This window comes from Schistocerca americana, chromosome 2 (assembly GCF_021461395.2).
Source record: "Schistocerca americana isolate TAMUIC-IGC-003095 chromosome 2, iqSchAmer2.1, whole genome shotgun sequence".
Lineage (NCBI taxonomy): Eukaryota > Metazoa > Arthropoda > Insecta > Orthoptera > Acrididae > Schistocerca > Schistocerca americana.
This window is the reverse complement of record NC_060120.1, coordinates 769,590,232-769,610,656: the sequence shown is the minus strand read 5'-3', so window position 1 is coordinate 769,610,656 and position 20,425 is coordinate 769,590,232. Positions and strand designations below refer to the sequence as shown.

The 20,425-nt window shown below is 40.1% G+C and overlaps 1 protein-coding gene across 1 annotated transcript in view; it reads right to left on the bottom strand.

Moving 5' to 3' along the window:
- Positions 1-1,211: 1,211 nt before the first annotated feature.
- Positions 1,212-20,425, bottom strand: part of LOC124595327 (homeobox protein Mohawk) — a 93,750-nt gene continuing 74,536 nt past the window's right edge. Inside the window, exons 4-6 of the mRNA XM_047134029.1 lie at positions 19,034-19,214; positions 9,376-9,861; positions 1,212-1,753 (exon numbers count right to left, since the gene is read on the bottom strand). Of these exons, the coding sequence (XP_046989985.1) occupies positions 1,653-1,753; positions 9,376-9,861; positions 19,034-19,214 (768 nt within the window). The 3' untranslated portion in view covers positions 1,212-1,652. The remainder of the gene's footprint in view (positions 1,754-9,375; positions 9,862-19,033; positions 19,215-20,425) is intronic.

The following is a 20,425-nucleotide window of genomic DNA, read 5'->3' as shown; positions in this document are numbered from 1 at the left end:
ACCAACACAAGCTTTTCTGAACTTCACAGCTGCCAACTCTCCCTACAACATATCCTTCATTCGCATAACAGCCTTGGCTTCAACCTTCACTAGTCCCTGTTCTTCACCTTCCTATCCCCTGTCCTGCTCCGACTTTAGTACTATACTACACACACCTTCTATCCTGCCAACATATGTACACAGTCTTTTTCTCTTTATGCTTCTCTCCTCTGCCTTTGCCCCACCCTCCCAACAACACAACCTCTGGATGCTGTGCCTAGCAACCCTATCCTGTCCCCACTATATCTGTGTGCACGCTCCCACGGGCAGCAGTAACATTTTCTCCCATTCTTACCCTGCCATTCTGCCCCCTCCTCACCCAATACCTCTTTGTTACCACTACTACCTACCCCATCTAGATAGCTGCTCCTTGTCAGATGCAGTTTGTAGCTGGGCCTTATGGCTTGGAGACATCTATAACCACGTGTGTGTGAGTTGTGCTTGTGTGAATGTTTGTGAGCTTTCAATTTCTGAAGAAGGACTTTGACCAAAATGCAAAATGTTTCTAACACCGTTTTTCATTATGCCTGTTTGTGGCTCATCATTTCCTCTGTGTGGTGAGTAGAATTCTATCCTTTCCATGTTATTGTTATTTGGTTTAATATTTTGGAAGATGAATGGCAGCTAATAAGTAGCCATAAGAAAGTTTCATTTCGAACTCCATTAAAAACCTCTGTAATATCAATATTCAAATCATTTTCTTGAAAGAAAAACATCTGACTACAATCTTTTTTTTTCTTTTCCCTGCGAGCTGGGGGTGGGGGGGGGGGGGGTGGAGGTGGGGGGGGGGTGTCACCTCCCCTTGCCACTGGGCTTGGATGTCCTTGGTGAGGACAGAAGGGAAATAAAGATCTTAATCTATTCCTCTGTTCTTTGCATGTGTCTGTTGGCAACACGAAAAATTTCACCTTATTTAGGTAAATGTTCTCTCTTGAATTTTTATAAATAATCTGGTACCATATAGTAGATGTATCCAATGTATGCTAATCACTCAGGCTCCTCTATGTGTATTTCCCACAAAGAAAAAAAAAAAGGTATTAAGTCAGACAGTACACTTTAATGATCATTTGTCAAAAGTATTATTTGTTATTGTGTGCCTGGTGTTGTTATCATAATGTCAAGAACAAGGAACTGAGTAAATAATATATAATTCAGTAACTTCAGTCTTTTTTTCTGGTAAGAAAGAAAATACATATTTTACATGAAATGCTGTCAAGTGTTAGTAGACTAATAAACTTATTTGTAAGTGCTATTAGAAGTAGATACTGACAACTAATTTGTGTAACAATTATTATTAACAAATTGTGGCAAAAAAAGACTCAACAGAAAAATAAACGTCTGTCTACAACAGGAACTGTTTGTGTATTTTGCTTTTTACTTTATAGTTTCAAGTAACAAGAAAAAATCTTGAAATGTGCATACAATCTTTGTTTATGCATGGAACTTATTGGTTATCAATGCAAGCCCAAATGTATGATGAGTGATTCAATCTTTTCTCTCCAGATAAAGATGTTTATGTTAGAGTGTAGCAAATATCACAGTAGGCAATCTGAACATCAGACTACAACTGTTAAGAGATCATATATTATGCAGCTGAAGCAGGATCAGAGACTTCAATGCTGTGTTTGAGAGAGGCAGGTAAGTGCAAAAGCAGCATCGAGCTCCTCTCGGTGGTGTCCAGCTGTTGATAACACAGGCTCTTCTGCTTGTAGTGCTGTTGAGAATGGAACCATTTAAGTATTCTAATACAGCCAACACTTGACAGGCAATAAAACTTAAAGCAACAAATTTCATCATATAAGTTCTAATACATAAGTGTGCAACACATACACACAGATATGGAAATTCCAGAATGGAAACCACAAATTAATATAAGAAAAGGCAACTACTTGCCGGTGTGCAGTTGACGGGTCATGTACAGAAATGTAACAGATCAGGAGAATTTTTCTACTTCACAATTTATAAATATAACAGGGATTAAAAAAAAAAAAAAAAAGACTTCAGAATGAGTCAAACCAAAAGTAATTTCATGCTGAGGCACCTGAATGAGATACTGCAGTACTAGTATCAAAGCTTATAAGTTATTTCAGATTTATTAAAATCAAACAACTCTTCTGTTTTTAACTCTTAGATGGTATGTATCTGAATTGTTTCCTCTTCACAAAATAAATCTTTTGGTTACTCTCCTGATACAACTTTGCAGTTTATCCCTCCACTGGATTCAGTGCACCATTTCTGTGCATAAATATTACAAATGAAAAGCAGTTCCATATCAGAAAGATATTCACCTGCAACTCAAGTCTTCGTGACTGATATATTTACCTAGGGGTATAATATCTTGTATACAACTCTAAAGAAACCCCCCGCTCCCCACAAGCTCTTGGTTTGCCTTACTGTCACCATCAGAGATTAATGTTTTGATTCTCTCATACTGGTAGTGCTGATGTGCATTGCTGCCCCACTGATATAAATGCCCACTGTAGTGCCTGTATCTATAATGGTGTCCACATTAGAAGGTGGGTCAATGCGCAGCAGCAGTGGGCAATAAACAGCATGCTCCAACCAACAGCATAGTTCTGTTGTTTCTCTCTGTAGGGCACACTTTAGGGCGAGCATAGAATATTTAGTGTTGGTTGTTAATTTAGGTATAACAAAAATACTTAGTTACTGTGGTGTTAATTACAGTTTGCATAAAGCATACATATGAAGTATTACTTTAACAAGCAATGCCAGTAGTTGTCTAGGTGTAAGAATTTTTGCAGGGAGAGTCAGAATCAGAAGCAGTGGGGCAGCAGGGCACTCACCCCAGCATTATCAGTGATCAGGGTAGGCTACATATAAAGTGTGTGATCTAATACAGAGACAGAGAGCACACTTCTGATGCTGGAAAGTATTTTTCGTCTCTCTCTGTGTATTGTGCATCAGTCAGATGCCTTCTTACACACACACACCACTCTAGTGTCAACTGCTGAGGTATTGAAGTTTACATCAGGAAATGCCTGGAAGCTAAAAGAACATCACATATAGACAAATAGTCTAATATGGCTACAATTATTACCAAAAAGTGATTAGGTTTTGATGTCATCCTGAACTGCATCAAGACCTTCTTTACATTACAGTATCAAATCAGTGAGCATTAGGTGTGTTTCTGTTGTTTTGGATTACAGGCTAAACAGAGGGAATGGCTCTGATACCAGTAAGTTTTTATACTTAGAAATTACTGTTTGAAACACATATCATTTTCATTACATTTGACATGTTCTTTGACATCCATCTACATCTACATACAAACTTTGCAAACCACAGTCAAAAGCGTGAAAGAAGGTATTTCCCATTGCACTATACATTGGGATTACTTCCTGTTCCATCTGTATATGGATATTGGAAAGAATGACTACTTAAATATCTGTGTGCACCATACTGTAATTAGTCTAATCTTGTTTTTGTAAACCCATTCAGAACTTCACGTAAGGGCATTTTGTATATTCCTACATTCCTGATTTAATATACTCTCTTACTCTCCCCTGATTCAGACGAAACTATGACCATGTGTGCTGCCATCTTTTGTATATCCTCAACATTCCCCATTAGTCATATGTGGCATGGCTCCCACACACTTGAGCAGTATTCTAATAGAGGTCACATCAGTGTCTTGTAAACAATCTCCTATGCAGACTGAGTGCATTTTCACAGTTTCCTACTAATGGACTGCAGTCTACAACCTACCTTATCTATAACTGACCCCATGTGATTATTTCACTTCACATAATCAATATCCAAAGCTGTATCCATCCTGGTGTTAATTAGATAAACACTGAAATAGAAACACAATGGTTACCTGATGCTTGTGTAGCCATTGCTGTTAGCACAAGTAAGTAGACCTGTTCAACAAATCTTTTTACTTATTTATAGAGCCGTTCACCATACTTAAATTGCATCATTTGTAATTTGAAGTAATGTTTCAATGCACATTTTGAAGCCTTGTACTGAAAGAGTAATGGGCTTGGTATTAGTATAATTGATTACCGTCAATTATAACAACTCCTGTGAAGAGCAATTTCTTTGTGCTTCTTTCCAGATAGCATGTAAGTTTTCCAGTCATATTGCCATCATAGGAGGAGACTTTAACCATCCAACAATCAATTGGGAAAATTACAGTTTTGTCAGTGGTGGGCATAGCAAGACATTCTGCAAAACATTACTAAATGCATTCTCTGAGAACTACCTAGAACAGATTGTCAGAAAGTATATTGACACTGGAAATATACTGGATCTTATAGCAGCAAACAGACCTGATGCCTTTGGGGATATCTACATACACTGAGCAGTCAGAACATTGTGACCACTGACCTACTATTGATATAAACCCATCCAGCCAAAAGCAGGATCACCTGGCAAGGAATGACTGCTAGTCAGACAAATGCACAGTGCATTAGTATCAGTGAGTGTGCTGTCCATATGTAGAATGGGAAAGGTGTGCGATCTATATGAATTTGACAGAGGACAGATTTTGATGGCTTAGAGGCTTGGCATGAACATTTTGGAAATTGCATGACATGTTGGGTGTTCAAGGAGTATTGTGGTGAGTGTTTTCAATGTGTGGTGAAACAAAGGTGAAACCTTGTGCAAACATCATGGGGTTGGGCAGCGTCCCCTCATTACAGATGTTGGACAGGCTGATAAAACAGGACAGGTAGCAAACTGTAGTGGAACAACATCAGACTTTAATGCTCGGCAGAGTTCAAGTGTGTCTGAATACACTGTGCACTCTGAACAATAGACCTCTGCAGCCGGTGACCCATGCATTTACCAATGTTAATTAACACCACATTGGCAGTTATGACTGAAATGAGCACATGACCATTGGCACCAGACATTGGTGCAGTCACAGAGCATTGCATAGTCATAGTCTGATGAATACTGAGACCTTCTTCAATATGCCAATGGGAGAGCACAAATACATCATTTTCCAGGGGAGAGCTCCTTGTTGCATGTACTGCAGGACCGAGACAAACTGCTGGCCGCTCTATTATGCTCTGGGGAACATTTTCATGGGCATCCATGGATCCAATGGAGCCTGTGCAAGGCACCATGATGGCCAAGGAGTATTGTATATTGGTTGCATACCACATACACCCCTTTATGACGATCATGTTTCCAAGCAGCAGTGGCATTTTTCAGTGAGATAATGCACCACATCACAAGGCCAGGAGAGTGTTGGAGTGGTTTGAGGAACACAGTGGCAAGTTCCAATTGATGTGCTGGCCCTGGAGCTCACCAGATCTGAGCCCGATTGAACACATGTGAGATGTGATTAAAAGTGGTATGAGAACTCATTGCCTCCCTTCCCAGAATTTGTGAGAATTAGGTGATTTTGCAAAAACAGACATAATGTCTTGTGGGATAACAGCAATCAGTGATTTTATAATGTTACTTAAAATCCGTCTTGATTGCAATTTTTTTATTTTTTATTAACCATATGACCGGTTTCGGTTCATTCAGAACCATCTTCAGATCTGATATTACAGTTACAGAAGTAACCAGTCCAAATCCAGCAGACGTAGCATGTGAAAGTTGCTGGATTTGGACTGGTTACTTCTGTAACTGTAATATCAGATCTGAAGATGGTTCTGAATGAACCGAAACCCGTCATATGAATAATAAAAAAAAAATTTGCAATCAAGACGGATTTTAAGTAACATTATGGAATTAGGTGACTTGTGTGTGCAGCTGTGGTGCCACCTACCTTCAGTGACCTACCAAGGCCTCATTGTTTTCATGCCACAATGTGTTACCACTGTTATCTTTGTCAAAGGTGGACACACTGACTATTAGATAGATGGTCATAATGTTCTGGATGATCAATGTAGAAAGGGCATCAGTGGCTATTAAGCAGTTGTAGCGGCAATGATTACCAAACTACAAGTGGTAACTGAAACAAATGGAAGGGTTCATATGTCCAGCAAACTGGATAAAGAGGCAGTAGTATCATATCTCAATAAGGAATAGGGAACATTGAGCTCTGGATACAGAGCATGTAGAACTGTGGCTCAGGTTTATCAAAGTGGACCATACGATTGCTAAATATATACCTAGTAGAACAGTTCATGATATGAGGGACCCTCCATGGTACACAGTCACTGTAAAGTAACTTCTAAAGAAACAGAGACTACTGTGTAATAGATGTAAAACAAAGCATGGGACTGTACATAGGGACATACTGAATGAAACACATTTGGCTGTGAAGAGGACAATACAGGAAGTCTTCAACAACTACCATAGCAAAATATTATTGAAAGATCTCTCACAAACCTTAAAGAAATTCTGGGCATATGTAAAGGCTATTATGGGTACCAAAGTTATTGTCAAGACAGTCATAGACAAGACAGGTACTGAAATTGAGGGTAGCAAAGCAAAAGTAAAAACAATGAACTCCAATTTCAAATATTCCTCTACAGATAAAAAATTCGGTACAATTGCTCTAATTTAATTTTTACACTACTGTGAAGATGAATGATATAGCTAACAGTGTCAGTGGTGTTGAGAAACAGCTGGAACTGCTAAAATTGAACAAAGCTCCAGGGCCTGATCAACTTCATATTAGGTTCTATACCCAATTTGTGGCTGAGTTAGCCCCTCTTTTAATCATGATCTACCATAGATCCCTTGAAGAAAAACCCATGCAGTAGTTGGAGGAAAGCACAGGTCACAGTCATCTTCAAAAAGGGTAGCAGAAGTGATGTAAAAAACTATTGTCCAATATACATGACATCCATTTGTTGTAGTGTCTTAGAACGTATTCTGATTTCAAACGTAATGAGGTATCTCAAACAGAATGACCTCCTCTGTGCCATCCAGCATGGTTGCTGAGAACATTGATCATGTGAAACCCAAATTGCACTTTTCTCACATGGTCTCCTCAAAGTGATGGATCAAGGTAGTCAGGGAGATTAAGCACTTCTCAGTTTCTAAAAAGCCTTTTAATCTGTACCATACCTACACTTACTGTCAAAAGTGTAGTTATATGGTGTATCATGCAAAATTTGTGAGTTGATTGAGGATTTCTTGACAGGGAAGCTGCAGATGTTATCTTGGATGGAGAGTAATTGACAGATGTAGATGTAACTTCGGGTGTACCCCAGTTAAGTGTGTTGGGTACCACATTAATAACAGTCTCAAGACATTTTGCAGATGATGCAGTTGTCCATAATGAATTACTGTTTGAAAAAGCTGCACAAATGTCCATTCAGAAGCTTGATAAGATTTAAAAGTGGTGCAAAGATTGGCAACTTGGTTTAAAATTTCATAAATGTAAAATTGTGCACTTCACAAAACAAAAAAACATATTATCTTATGATTATGGAATTAACAAATCACAACTGTAATTGGTCAACTCATACAAATACCTGGGTGTAACCCTTTTTAGGGATATGAAATGGAGTTATCACATAGGTTCAGTTATAGGTAACACAAGTGGTAGACAGGTTCATTGGTTGAATACTAGGGAAATGAAATTAGTCCACAAAGGAGACAGCTTACAAATCACTCATGTGACCCATCATAGAATGTTCTTCAACTATGGGGAACCTGTACCAAATAGTACTAACAGGGAATATTGAACTTACACAAGAGAAGGACAGTATGAATGGTCACACATTTTTTTTATCCAAGGGAAAATGTCACAGAGATGCTGAAGAAAGTGAATTGGTAGACATTTGACAATAGATGGAAACTACACCACAAAAGTCTGTTTACAAAGTTTGGAGAACCAGCTTTAAACAATGATTTTAGTGTTATATTATAGCTCCTACTGTATCACTTCCATAGGAATTGTGAGAACAAGAATAGATTACTTACAATACACACACACACACACACACACACACACAAAGGCATTTAAACAGTCATTCCTTCCATGCTACATGTATGAATGGAAGGGGAAGAAGCCCTAATAAACTGGTACAATAGGAAGTACCATCTGCCATGCACTTCACAATGGTTTGCATAGTGTGAGGGAAGATGTAGGTGATGTCCACGTAATAACAGTGGGGAATGACCATTCTTAGGCTATCCATTTGTCAGGCTGCACATGTACAGCTTTGGTCACTCAGCAACTGACATACAAGTTTTTGCATACAGTCAGTGCCAGATGTGGACCCGAAGGGAAGCAGACTGTTAATCACAACCTGAGAAATAAATTCAGTGTTATGACAGAAAGAAATTGGGATCAGTGTATCATAATTTCAGGTATTATTAACAGTTAAATACTCAGTGTTTTGATTCTGTAAATCAACAATTTTAAACTGTTGCTTAGACTAAAAATAGTAATTTTCTGGCATCATTATCATTTTTACCGCTGTATTTAAGTCATTACTGTCACAGATAATGAAACTGATTCATCCAATGTGCAAAATGGGATCACTATTGGTTTTTGCGAAAAAGTGAACACTGTTAATCTATGGGCATTGCTTTGCTTATTTCTGTCATTTTACTCATCTGACTGTCTTACCATACTTTACAGTGAGTGTGATGGGAGGAGGGAATGGAAGGAGCAGGTGTTAGCTGCTTTTGTCTGGCACATCTCTCTCACCACACACATCCTTCACCTTAAGTCTCTGTTTTAATCATTTTGTTGTCCATGATGAATGCACTAAAGGAACCATTTGACCAACTATCTTGTCCCTCTTAGAGGTATCTTTCTGATTTGACTCCCACAGGATCAAGTGAATGATGACCTCATAGTTGGATCCCTCTCGTGGTAATCCTTTTGTTGATAAGCACTATGAGTTAGGTGCAGCATCATTGTGTTTTGAATGTTTTTGTTGTTGCCTTTAGGACCATTATCTCTTCTTGAGGCATTCTTGAAGAATTTTTTTCTTGCAACCTGTCCTTGAATACTACATTTACTGTGAAACTAACTCCCTGTGAGAAGGCTGGAACTATTGGCAAAATAGTATGTCTTTCCATATGGTAAAGGCACCTGCAAGCAGCTGAAAGAATGCAATACAGACCTCAGTGTATTTCCCTCCCTAAAAATTTACAATTTCAGTATCTGTGGTAATACATCAACTATCAAATTCACTGTGTGATTCCCCACTATGCTTTATCAACAACTGTGGAACACTAGCCCTAGATACTATGTACATTTGATAACTTCCTGGTAATCTAGCTCCTAGCTGATGCAACAGTTTCTCTGTGTACTATCTGGTGCTCAGAACCATATGATTCAACAATCTACCTTGCACTGTGAGGCTACAGATTTTGATAAATAACACAAATGGCAAGAAATCTAGTCAAATAATTATGGTAGTATGAGAATCACTTTCTTCTTATTACCTGGGACATTCAGCCTGTGAGCCTTCCTGTAGTCTTGATTCGCCACTGCTTTCCATGTTATGTTTCTGGCTGACCATGTCACAAAACTATTACTAGGTTGGAATTTTTGAGCACTTTCAAGCCATTTATCTCTGAGGCACATGTCCGCTTTTGGAGGCAATCCTGTTTCCATGTCAATGATTTGGACAAGTTGATCACTGTTTTCACTCCGCCTGCTGTCATTGAGGAATTTGTGCATCATGTGACTTTTGTACTTGTTCCTTGGTGGTAATGTTCTGAGATCAGACATGTGAGAATCGGTAGGAGGCGAGGTGACGTTGCATGACTGGTGGTGTACACTGGAGGCATCTATGACATATGGCATTTCGGCTGCAGGGAGCTGGTGGTCACGGTGCAGTGCTGAGTAACTGTGATCCATTGCTGTTGCGTTAGCAACATAAGATAGTGCAGGTAATCCATCTGAGACCTCTACTTCACCATCTTGCTCTGAAACCAAAACCACGAAGTCAAAAATTCTACTCAAAATGATTTTGTTAGCTGTACATTAGATAAAAACTGTTAGTACTTCATGGTGAATTAGTCTGCTGAAAAAAGACATTTGAATCTGTGAAGGTACCATAGCATATACATAATATGTACACTACGTGTGACTAACAGTGATATGGAAATGGGAATGAAGTCCCTTGCTTCTTGACAGAGTGTAGGGGAACGATGCGGGAGATCCGCACTGCCGTACTAGGCAAGGTCCTATTGGAGGTGGCTTGCTGTTACCTTCCTCTGACTGTAATGGGGATGAATGATGATGATGAAGACAACACAACAACACTCAGTCATCTCGAGGCAGGTGACCCAGTGGGGAATTGAACCCAGGACCCTGTGCTCGGGAAGCAAGAACGCTACTGCCAGACCACGAGCTGTGGACTATAGTGATAAAAGATGTGTAATTGAAGGTGGAGGGAGGGTGGGGAGGGAAAGGAAAGGAAAGGAAAGGAACTAATCGTATCAACATTGAGACTTTGTGTGGAATCAGAGGCAATGGTGAAAATGTGTGCTGGATTGGGATTCGAATCTGGGATCTACTGCTTAGTAGGCTGTTGTGTTAACCAGTCCTCCATCTGGACATAATGTTATCGCAGATATGTGGACTATCTGGAAATTCTCCCCAGCTGACTCACATTCCCAGCTAGTGCCACTATCTGCTGTCCCACTAGATAGGAATGTGAGTCGATCAGGGCACATGTCAAGAGAGTCTGTGCATTTGTGATAAACATTGTGCCTGGATGGTGCAGTGGTTAACACAAATACCTAGTAAGCAGGAGATCCTGGGTTCAAATCCTAGTCTGGTATAAATTTTCACATGCCACCGCTGATTCCACACAAAGCCTAAAGGCAGCTGATGTCTTTAGTTTCTTCCCTTTACTTTTTTTCTCTCTCCCCCCCCCCCCCCCCCTCCTCTCCTTACCCCCACTCCCCCCTCCTCTCCTTACCCCCACTCCCCCCTCCACTATCAATTACATAACATGTATCACAACTGCAGATTCTGTGAGGTCTCTGTTCTTTTGGACACATTCAAAAGTACAGAAACCACACATTCATATAGTGTTATAAGTCCCTGCCAGGTCATCAGTTCAAACCAAAAGATACCATTTTCATGATTGTTTGCCATATATAAAGAAAGACTGACATAGAGAATGTGTCTCTCTTAGCACATTGTTTAAGGACATATTTTTGCCATATGACTGACTGTAAAGGGTGCTTGTACAATATAGTCTTGTTTTGGTAGATGATCACAGAAACGAAAAAAGAGGGGAGTTGTTGAAATGTGAAATTGGTACAAGGTCCATTCCTCTTGAGTATCAGTAAACTCTGCTGACTTCTTTGTCTTCCATCAACAAAAGAATTACCCTTAACAGTGTTACATGCCCACGCTTCATGAGGTGGTCACTAGAGATATGGAATTTGGCACACCGTATTCATGCATGTTTTGATGAGTAGGGAGCATTTGCTAGCTCCTCCCCAAACACTGTAAATTGTACTTCAAAATCGAGAATAGTGACACAAGCTGTCCCTTAGAGCTCTGTTCTCAGTACTATTCCCTTTTTGCTCTGTCTTAATGATTTGCCCATCAGTGTCAGCACTCCATCAGTTCTGGTTCCAGATGATAGGTCTGTTTTCACTGAAAATTCTGAAGTGGGAAATATCCATGATTGTGTGATGAATACTCTTGATAGTTAAGAAACACATTTCCAGTGAAACAGGTTGCCTCTGAATATCTCAGAATTGTATATGGTACAATACAAAACCCAAAGAGGCAAAGTGCCAGGAAATTAAAATAAGTTATAAAAATAAGGACAGAGCAGAAATGGAATCTGCCAAATTTCTAGAACTAAATATAGATAAAAATTTAAATTGGAATACACACATTGAGTACCTTTTGAGTAAGTTATGTATTTTCACACAAATTTCATGCTGATGTCAATGGTGGGTGGTAATCACCATTTGTATTTATCTCGCTAATGGCATGTTTGTGGATTCATGTTTACTTGAACATTTTTCCTTCTGTTGCCATGTACCTTCAGCTGTGTCAGTTCTCACTATTCATTACACTACTGGCCATTAAAATTGCTACACCACGAAGATGATGTGCTACAGATGCAAAATTTAACCGACAGGAAGAAGCTGCTGTGATATGCAAATGATTAGCTTTTCAGAGCATTCACACGAGGTTGGCACCAGTGGTGACACCTACAACGTGCTGACATGAGGAAAGTTTCCAACAGATTTCTCATACACAAACAGCAGTTGACCAGCGTTGCCTGGTGAAACATTGTTGTGATGCCTCGTGGAAGGAGGAGAAATGCGTACTATCATGTTTCCGACTTTGATAAAGGTTGGATTGTAGCCTATCACGATTGCGGTTTATCGTATCGCGACACTGCTGCTTGCGTTGGTCAAGATCCAATGACTGTTAGCAGAATATGGAATCGGTGGGTTCAGGAGGGTAATACGGAATGCCGCGCTGCGAACTGGATCCTCGTATCACTAGCGGTCAAGATGACAGGCATCTTATCCGCATGGCTGTAACGGATTGTGCAGCCATGTCTCGATCCCTGAGTCAACAGATGGGGATGTTTGCAAGACAACAATCATCTGCACGAACAGTTTGACGACATTTGCAGCAGCATGGACTATCAGCTTGGAGACCATGGCTGCGGTTACCCTTGACGCTGCATCACAGACAGAAACCCCTGCGATGGTGTACTCAACGATGAACCTGGGTGCACGAATGGCAAAACGTCATATTTTTTGATAAATCCAGGATCTGTTTACAGCACCATGATGGTCACATCCGTGTTTGGTGACATCGTGGTGAACGCACATTGGAAGCGTGTATTCGTCATCACCATACTGGCGTATCACCCAGCGTGATGGTATGGGGTGCCATTGGTTACATGTCCCAGTCACCTCTTGTTCGCATTGACGGCACTTTGAACAGTGGATGTCACATTTCAGATGTGTTATGACCCGTGGCTCTACCCTCCATTCGACCTCTGCGAAGCCCTACATTTCAGCAGGATAATGCACAACCGCATGTTGCAGGTCCTGTACGGGCCTTTCTGGATACAGAAAATGTTCGACTGCTGCCCTGGCCAGCACATTCTCCAGATCTCTCACCAATTGAAAACGTCTGGTTAATGGTGGCCAAGCAACTGGCTTGTCACAATATGCCAGTCACTACTTTATATGAACTGTGGTATCGTGTTGAAGCTGCATGGGCAGCTGTACCTGTACACGCCATCCAAGCTCTCTTTGACTCAATGCCCAGGCATATCAAGGCCATTATTATGGCCAGAGGTGGTTGTTCTGGGTACTGATTTCTCAGGATCTATGCACCCAAATTGTGTGAAAATGTAATCACATGTCATTTCTAGTATAATATATTTGTCCAATGAATACCCGTTTATCATCTGCATTTCTTCTTGGTGTAGCAATTTTAATGGCCAGTAGTGTAAGATGGGCCCTGCAGAACATATTGGCACATTCTGATCTTGTTCAGTATTATTCTGCAGCCACTCGAGGTCATTGGTCATCTTATCATGTCACCATCAACACAAAAAGTATTCTCTAGTAATCCAGTGCATTCAAACATCCATTTTGATGCAATCCAGGCAAAGTCTGGTGATACATGGTGCTAAGGCTTTTCTTGGATGTTCATCTGCTGCGAAGTAAGAGGAGCAGTCATCTCAGTCACACTGAGATGACTGTTTCACAGCCTGTGCCTTATGGATCCTTCCCACCAAAGCCAGCTTTTCTGAATTGCACAGGTGGGAACTTTCCCTGCAATACATCCTATGTTCCCGTAACCCTCCTGGGCTCAACCTTCGTTAGTCCCTGTCCTCACCCATCCAGCTCCCTCCCTGTTCCCATTCCAGCACTACACAGCTTTAGTTTGTAATTTAAAAACTGACGTATTCAGAAGAATAATCTGTATGATGTCCTTAAACTGTATTATTTCTAGGGATTGTATCTGATTATTAAATGTTGAATAAATATTATTATTAGTATTATTATTATTTCATTGCCACACCCAGTCTTTCAATTTCTTTTTATTTCTCTCCTTTCTGCTACTTAGCCCCCCACGCCCTCCCCACCTTCTCTCCTGCCCTCCATCTAAACTGCAGCATTTCACTGTCCGCCACTCCCGCCATACTATCCCTCCCCCTCACCACCCCATCCTCCTCCTTACCCCCACCCAGTCACTACTCTCATCATACACTGGTGCTGCTACTTGCAGTATGGTTTCAGTTGTCTGAGACTGCAGATGTGTGTGTAAGTTGTGTTTGTGTGTGTGTGGGAGGGGTGGGGGTTGCGTGTTGTATGTGTGTCTGTGTGTCTGTTGCTGACAAAGACCTTAATGGCCGAAAGCTATAATTGTGTGAATCTTTTTGTTGTGCCTATAGCGACTCAGCATCTCTGCTATATGGTGAGTAGCAACTTTCCTTCTCTAATATTGTTATAGTTGATGTAGCTAGATTGGGTTGTTACACAGTAAATCACGTGTGCTAAATGCTGTGGACTTATAACTAAACACATGGCAACCCACATGAGACATAGCAAGATGAGTTCTACTGACTAAAGCGAAAGCATATAGCTTTACCTGGACAGCAGAAGTTGTTAACTGTTAGAGTGGTTGCCATGACCCCATTTCTACCAAACCAGAATAGATCCAGTGTACAACAAAGTTTATGTTAGAATGAATGTTTTGAACTCATGAAAGAAAGTACAGGGTGTCCCAGTGGGAACAGTCAGTATTCAGAGATATGACAGGAATGTTTGCATGAAGCAAAAAAATTCATATGGACATATGCCCTATTCCGAATGGTTTCTGAGATAGAAAAAATTTAATGTACACTTGCTATAAGGCTAGTGATGCCCAATGTATGTGTATTACTCAAGTAACCTCTTTGATGTTTTATTCAAGCCCAGTCTATGCCATTGTTGTCAGTCTCTTTGCTCACGATGTGTTTCTCCCATTCCTCCTGGGGTGCCCTGTATACATCATAATTACGGTATAATTAATTGTAGTGTCCTATCTTATATTTTTTCTCTAAACCATTAATCTTTTTCTCTTTACCTTTACTAATATGATACAAACTGGAAAATATCATAACATAATACTATGTACACTTAGGTGTATAGTGTCCCCTTTGCTTTTCAATGTGGTCCTCAATTACATCATGACAATCTGGCAAAAAGAAAATCCATGTAAAATCAAAATTGGAGGAAAACCAGCAATAAGAGCAAACTGCCTTGGGTTTGCTGATGATTTAGCTCACTTAGTCTTTGACATGGAAGAATTTCATGCTCAGATCACAAGCCTCCAGAAAAGTGCTTCAAAAATAGGATTACAAATATCCTTTGAAAAAACTGAAATTATGCCTATGAAACCTCTTTGCATAGATAAAATCTTCATAAATGATCACGCAATTAACATAGTTCTACAATTTAAATATCATGGAGAAATTATTTTGCACAACTTGAGTGAGAAAGCAACATGGATAAATAGAATCAACAAAATGAAAAAAAGCACAATTTCTAACCTGGTCAACATATAATAAGAAATGCCTGTCAATAGACACTAAGACCAAACATTATACAACTGTAACTCTCCCGGAAGCAACTTATGCTTATGAAATTCTGTTCCAACTTAAAAATGAAAGAAGGACCAATCGCATCAATAAAAAAATACCAGGTTGATGGAGTTTGGAGAATCCTCCCTAATGAAACTGTCTATTGTGAGATTGACCCAATCACCAGCACAATGAAGGAGAAAAGAATCTCATATTTCTTTCATGTCTTTTGACTGCCTGACAACAGGATTTTAAAACAACTAGTGATGAGGAGTCTCTGGAAGAAGACAGGAGGACAGAGGGTCAAAGAAATTCAGAAAGATCTTGAAGCAGTTGGACTTAGTATTACTGATGCAGAGAACAAAAACAAAATTAACACTCTCCTTAAGAATCATAAATTTCCAGCAGAAATGATGCAAAGAAGACTGGTAGTGATTTCAGATGAGCTAAGAAAATTGCGTATGGAATGAATGAAAAAGCACTGGGCTGAGCACAAGAAGCAAGTAGCCCAATCTTCAAAGAGAAAGTGAACAAGGAATGACTCAAGTGGTCCAATGTAGCCAATCAAGTTAATAATAGTAATAATATACACTCAGGTAATGGAAGTCATGGGATAACAGTACATATATATACAGATAGCAGTAGTGTCGCAGACAAAAGGTATTAAAAGGGAAGAGCATTGGCAAAGCTTCTGTTTGTACTCACGTGTTTCATATGAAAATGTTCCCGATGTTATTATGGCAACATGATGAGAATAACAGACTCTGATTAGAGAATGGTACTTGGAGCTAGATGCATGGGACACTGTATTTCAGAAATTGTTAGGGAATTCCATATTCCAAAACCCACAATGTCATGAGTGTGCTGAGAATATTAAATCCAGTCATTACCTCTCAACATGGGCAATGCACTGGCCAATGGCCTTTACTTAATGGCTTAGAATAGCAGTGTTTGCTTAGAGTTGTTAGTGCTAACAGGCAAGCAACAATGCATGAAATAATCACAGAAATCAATGTGGGACATACATCAAACATATCCTTTAGGATAGCACAGTAGAATTTGGCACTAATGGGCTGTGGCAGCAGATGATCAGTGCAGAGGCCTTTGCTAACAGCAAGACATCACCTGAAGCATCAATCATGGATTTATGACCATATCGGTTTGGTCCTAAATGACTGGAAAACCATGGCCTGGTCAGATGAGTCCCGATTTCAATTGGTAAAAGCTGATGGTAAGATCTGAGTGTGGTGCAGACCCCACAAAGCCATGGACCCAAGTTGTCAATAATGTGCTCTGCAAGATGATGGTGGCTCCATAATGGTGTTGGCTGTGTTTACAGGGAATGGAACCAATCGTTGGATACAAATGATTATGTTTGGCTACTTGGAGACCATTTGCAGCCATTTGTAGACTTCATGATCCCAAGCAAACAATGGAATTTTTACAGATGACAGTACGCCATTTCACTGGGCCAGAGTTGTTTGTGACTGGTTTGAAGAATATTCTGGAAAATTCAGGTGAGGGATTTGTCACCCAGATTGCCTGACATGAATCTCATTGAACATTTATGAGGTGTAATGAAGACATCAGATAGTGCAGAAAATCCTGCACCAGCAACACTGTCACAGCTATGGAGGGCTACAGAGGCAGCATGCCTGAATATTTCTACAGGGAATTTCCAACAACTATTTGAGTTCATGCCATCTTGAGTTGCTGCAGTATGCCTTGCAAAAGGGTGTCTGAGACAATATTAGGAGGTATCCCATGAATATTCTCACCTCCTTGTACGTTTTGTAGAGTAGCAAGTGGATGTGGCATGAACTTGACAAGTCATTGGAAGTCTCTTGCAGAAATACTCAGCTGCCTCTATAGCTGTCCATAATTGCAAAAGAGTGTGGTGCAGGGATTTATGTATGAACTGATCTCTTAATTATATTCCATAAATTTTTGATGGAATTCGTGTCAGGCAGTCTGGGTGGCCAAATCATTAGCTTGAATGATCCAGAATCTTCTTTAAACAAGCCGCGAACGATTGTGACCCTGTGACAACGTGCATTGTCACCCTAAAAATGCCATTCTCCAAGCAGCCAAGCATAATCATTTTCATTTAATGATCAGTTGCATTCCATGTAAACACAGCCCACACCATTAAAGAGCCAGGGTCCATGGCTTCATGGGGTCTGCACCACACTCGAACCTTACCACCAGCTCTTACCACCTGAAACTGGGACTCATCTGACCAGGCCACAGTTTTCCAGTTTTCTATTGTCCAACTGATATGGTCACATGCCTTGGAGAGGTGCTGCAGGTGATGTAGTGCTGGTAGCAAAGGCACTCACATTGGTCATCTGATGCTGTAGTCCATTAATGACAAATTTCACAACAGTGTCCAAACGGGTACATTCATTGTACATCCCACATTGATTTCTGTAGTTATTTCATGCAGTTTTGCTTGTCTGTTAGCACTCTCTACAACTCTACACAAACGCCACTGCTCTTGCCATTAAGTGAATGTCATCAGCCAATACATTGTCAGTGGTGAGAGGTAATGCCTGAAATTTGATATTCTCAACAGACTCTTGATGCTTTGGATCTCAGAATACTGAAATCCCTAACGGTTTCCAAAATGGAATGTCCTATCTGTCTAGCTCCAATACCATTCCACTTTCAAAGTCCATTAATTCCTGTCGTACGGCCATAATCATCTTTTCACATGAATCACCCGAGCACAAATGATGGCTCCACCAATGTATTGCCCTTTTATATTTTGTGTATGTGACACTAGCACCATCTCTATATATGCATATTGCTATACCATGACTTCTGTCCCCTCAGTGTTTATTTAGTTAATAGCACTAAAACATTTGTTTAGAGGACCTTTCACAGGCAACCAGGGAACATGTCAGTAAATTGATAGCCCAATAAAAGAAATGAACTGTAAATATATTGGTAGATATTTGGCTTGCTGCCAATAAGGCCGTTTCCTGGCCCATTGCATGTGATGTGGCTGCATGATCCTGTGTGGCTGAGTGTCAACTCCATATCTACATGGCATTCATGGGATCCTGATGTAATATTACATAACATTAAACTGCAGTCTCTATAGGCCAAAATCTTGATGCTACCAAATTCTGACATGTGGTGGTAGATGTTTTTCTTTCTTATAGGGAGCATGACACAATCTTCTCAAAAACAACCCAATATTCAAACGTGACTTCTGAATGAGCAACCCTCTGCATAAAAATTTCTTAGGTACAGAATGTAGATGGGATTACTCCTAACTACTTTGTGTGGTATCACTTAAATGCCAATCTGCTGCATTGCCAATCATGCACACCAAATTTGTGTTTCTTGCATTACAACTTCAAGGTTTTACAATTTTAACTGCCAGTTGTACCATATGAACACTTGTCAAATGGGCTATCACATCATAAGCAGTAAGTACCAAAGATATATGAGTTGATATTTAAACAGCTAGTTGATTACTCAATTACAGCATCCTGATTGTGAGATGCTCGCTGACTTACCAGTATCGACAGTGTCGCATTCATCCCAGATACTGTCATCTGAGGCGATGCTGAATCTCTCGATGTTGCCTTGTGTCTTCCTGCTGTAATTTTTGATGAGTGATGTCCATGTGCAGTGGTGTTCTGTTCCACAGCCTGCATTCTTCAACTTCCTTCTCCAGTTGGCAAACCAATTGCAGATCTGGAAAGGAAAGAAGTATGTTACTTAACAGTGAAAAAGGGTAACAAGAAAATAGAGCCACATCTGATACAACTAATGTGAAATAAAATGCTGACTTGAATGTTACCAGAAAACACATTATCTCATTCTAGTGTTTTGTATAGAATATTTTACAAGGCACATTTTAGATGATTTTTGTCCCTCTTTTTTGGCACGGAAGACCTTTTCATAAGCTAAAAAACTAAACTCGCCCTAAAAGGCCACGAATGCCCAATGGTACCACTAGCTGCCATGTCATCCTCAACCAGTAAGCACCACTGGATGCAGGTATGGAGAGCCCTGTGGTCAGCACGCCACTGTCCCAGCCATATGTCAGATTACGAGGCAGGAGCTGCTAGTTCTCAGTCAAGTAGCTCCTCAGTTTGCCTCACAAGGGCTGAGTGCAGCCCACTTGCCGACAGTGTTCAGCAGACCAGATGGTCTTCCATACAAGTGCTATCCCAGCCTGACAATGCTTAACTTTAGTGATCTGAGAGGAACCAGTAGTACCGTTGTGGCAAGCCTGTTGGCCTAGACCTTTTCATACGTATGATAAATTGAATTCTTGATAGTATAATGTCATTGGAGCTACATTATCTCTTTTCTCTTAATCAAAATAGGCAAATAAAGTGAAAATCATGTTTAAGAACCCAGTGCAGTATCACTCCTAGTGTTAGTGAAGATTGCATCAAGAAGTATGTTCTCATTTTAAATGAAGCTCTGTAGGAGCTTAGCAAACATACATGGAAAATAATATTTTTTTACTCTTAAGTCTTATAGTATGACTTGAAACAACTTAGTTCTTAAAACTGCTTATAAAATATTTCCTGTCATCAAGGTTGTTATTCAGTCACTGATACAGCCACGAACATGATGCCAGATGGTTCATGTTACTCAAGGCAACTGGGCAGAAATAGCAATAAAACTTTTTCCTAGTCCATGAGCTACAGTCTACATATTTTGGATCCTTAACATACTTACAAGTTTTTGTTTCTTTTAGAGGAAGTGACTCAATGAAAACATCAATTGAAGGGTAGGGTGAGTGAATTTCTGTTTGCTAAAGTCCATACTATCACCAGTATGCCGCTGCCTGGAGATATGTTAAATAATGCACACACTCATTGGGCAGATTAAAACTGTGTGCTAGATTGAGACTCAAATTTGGAACTTTTGCCTTTTGCAGACAAGTACTC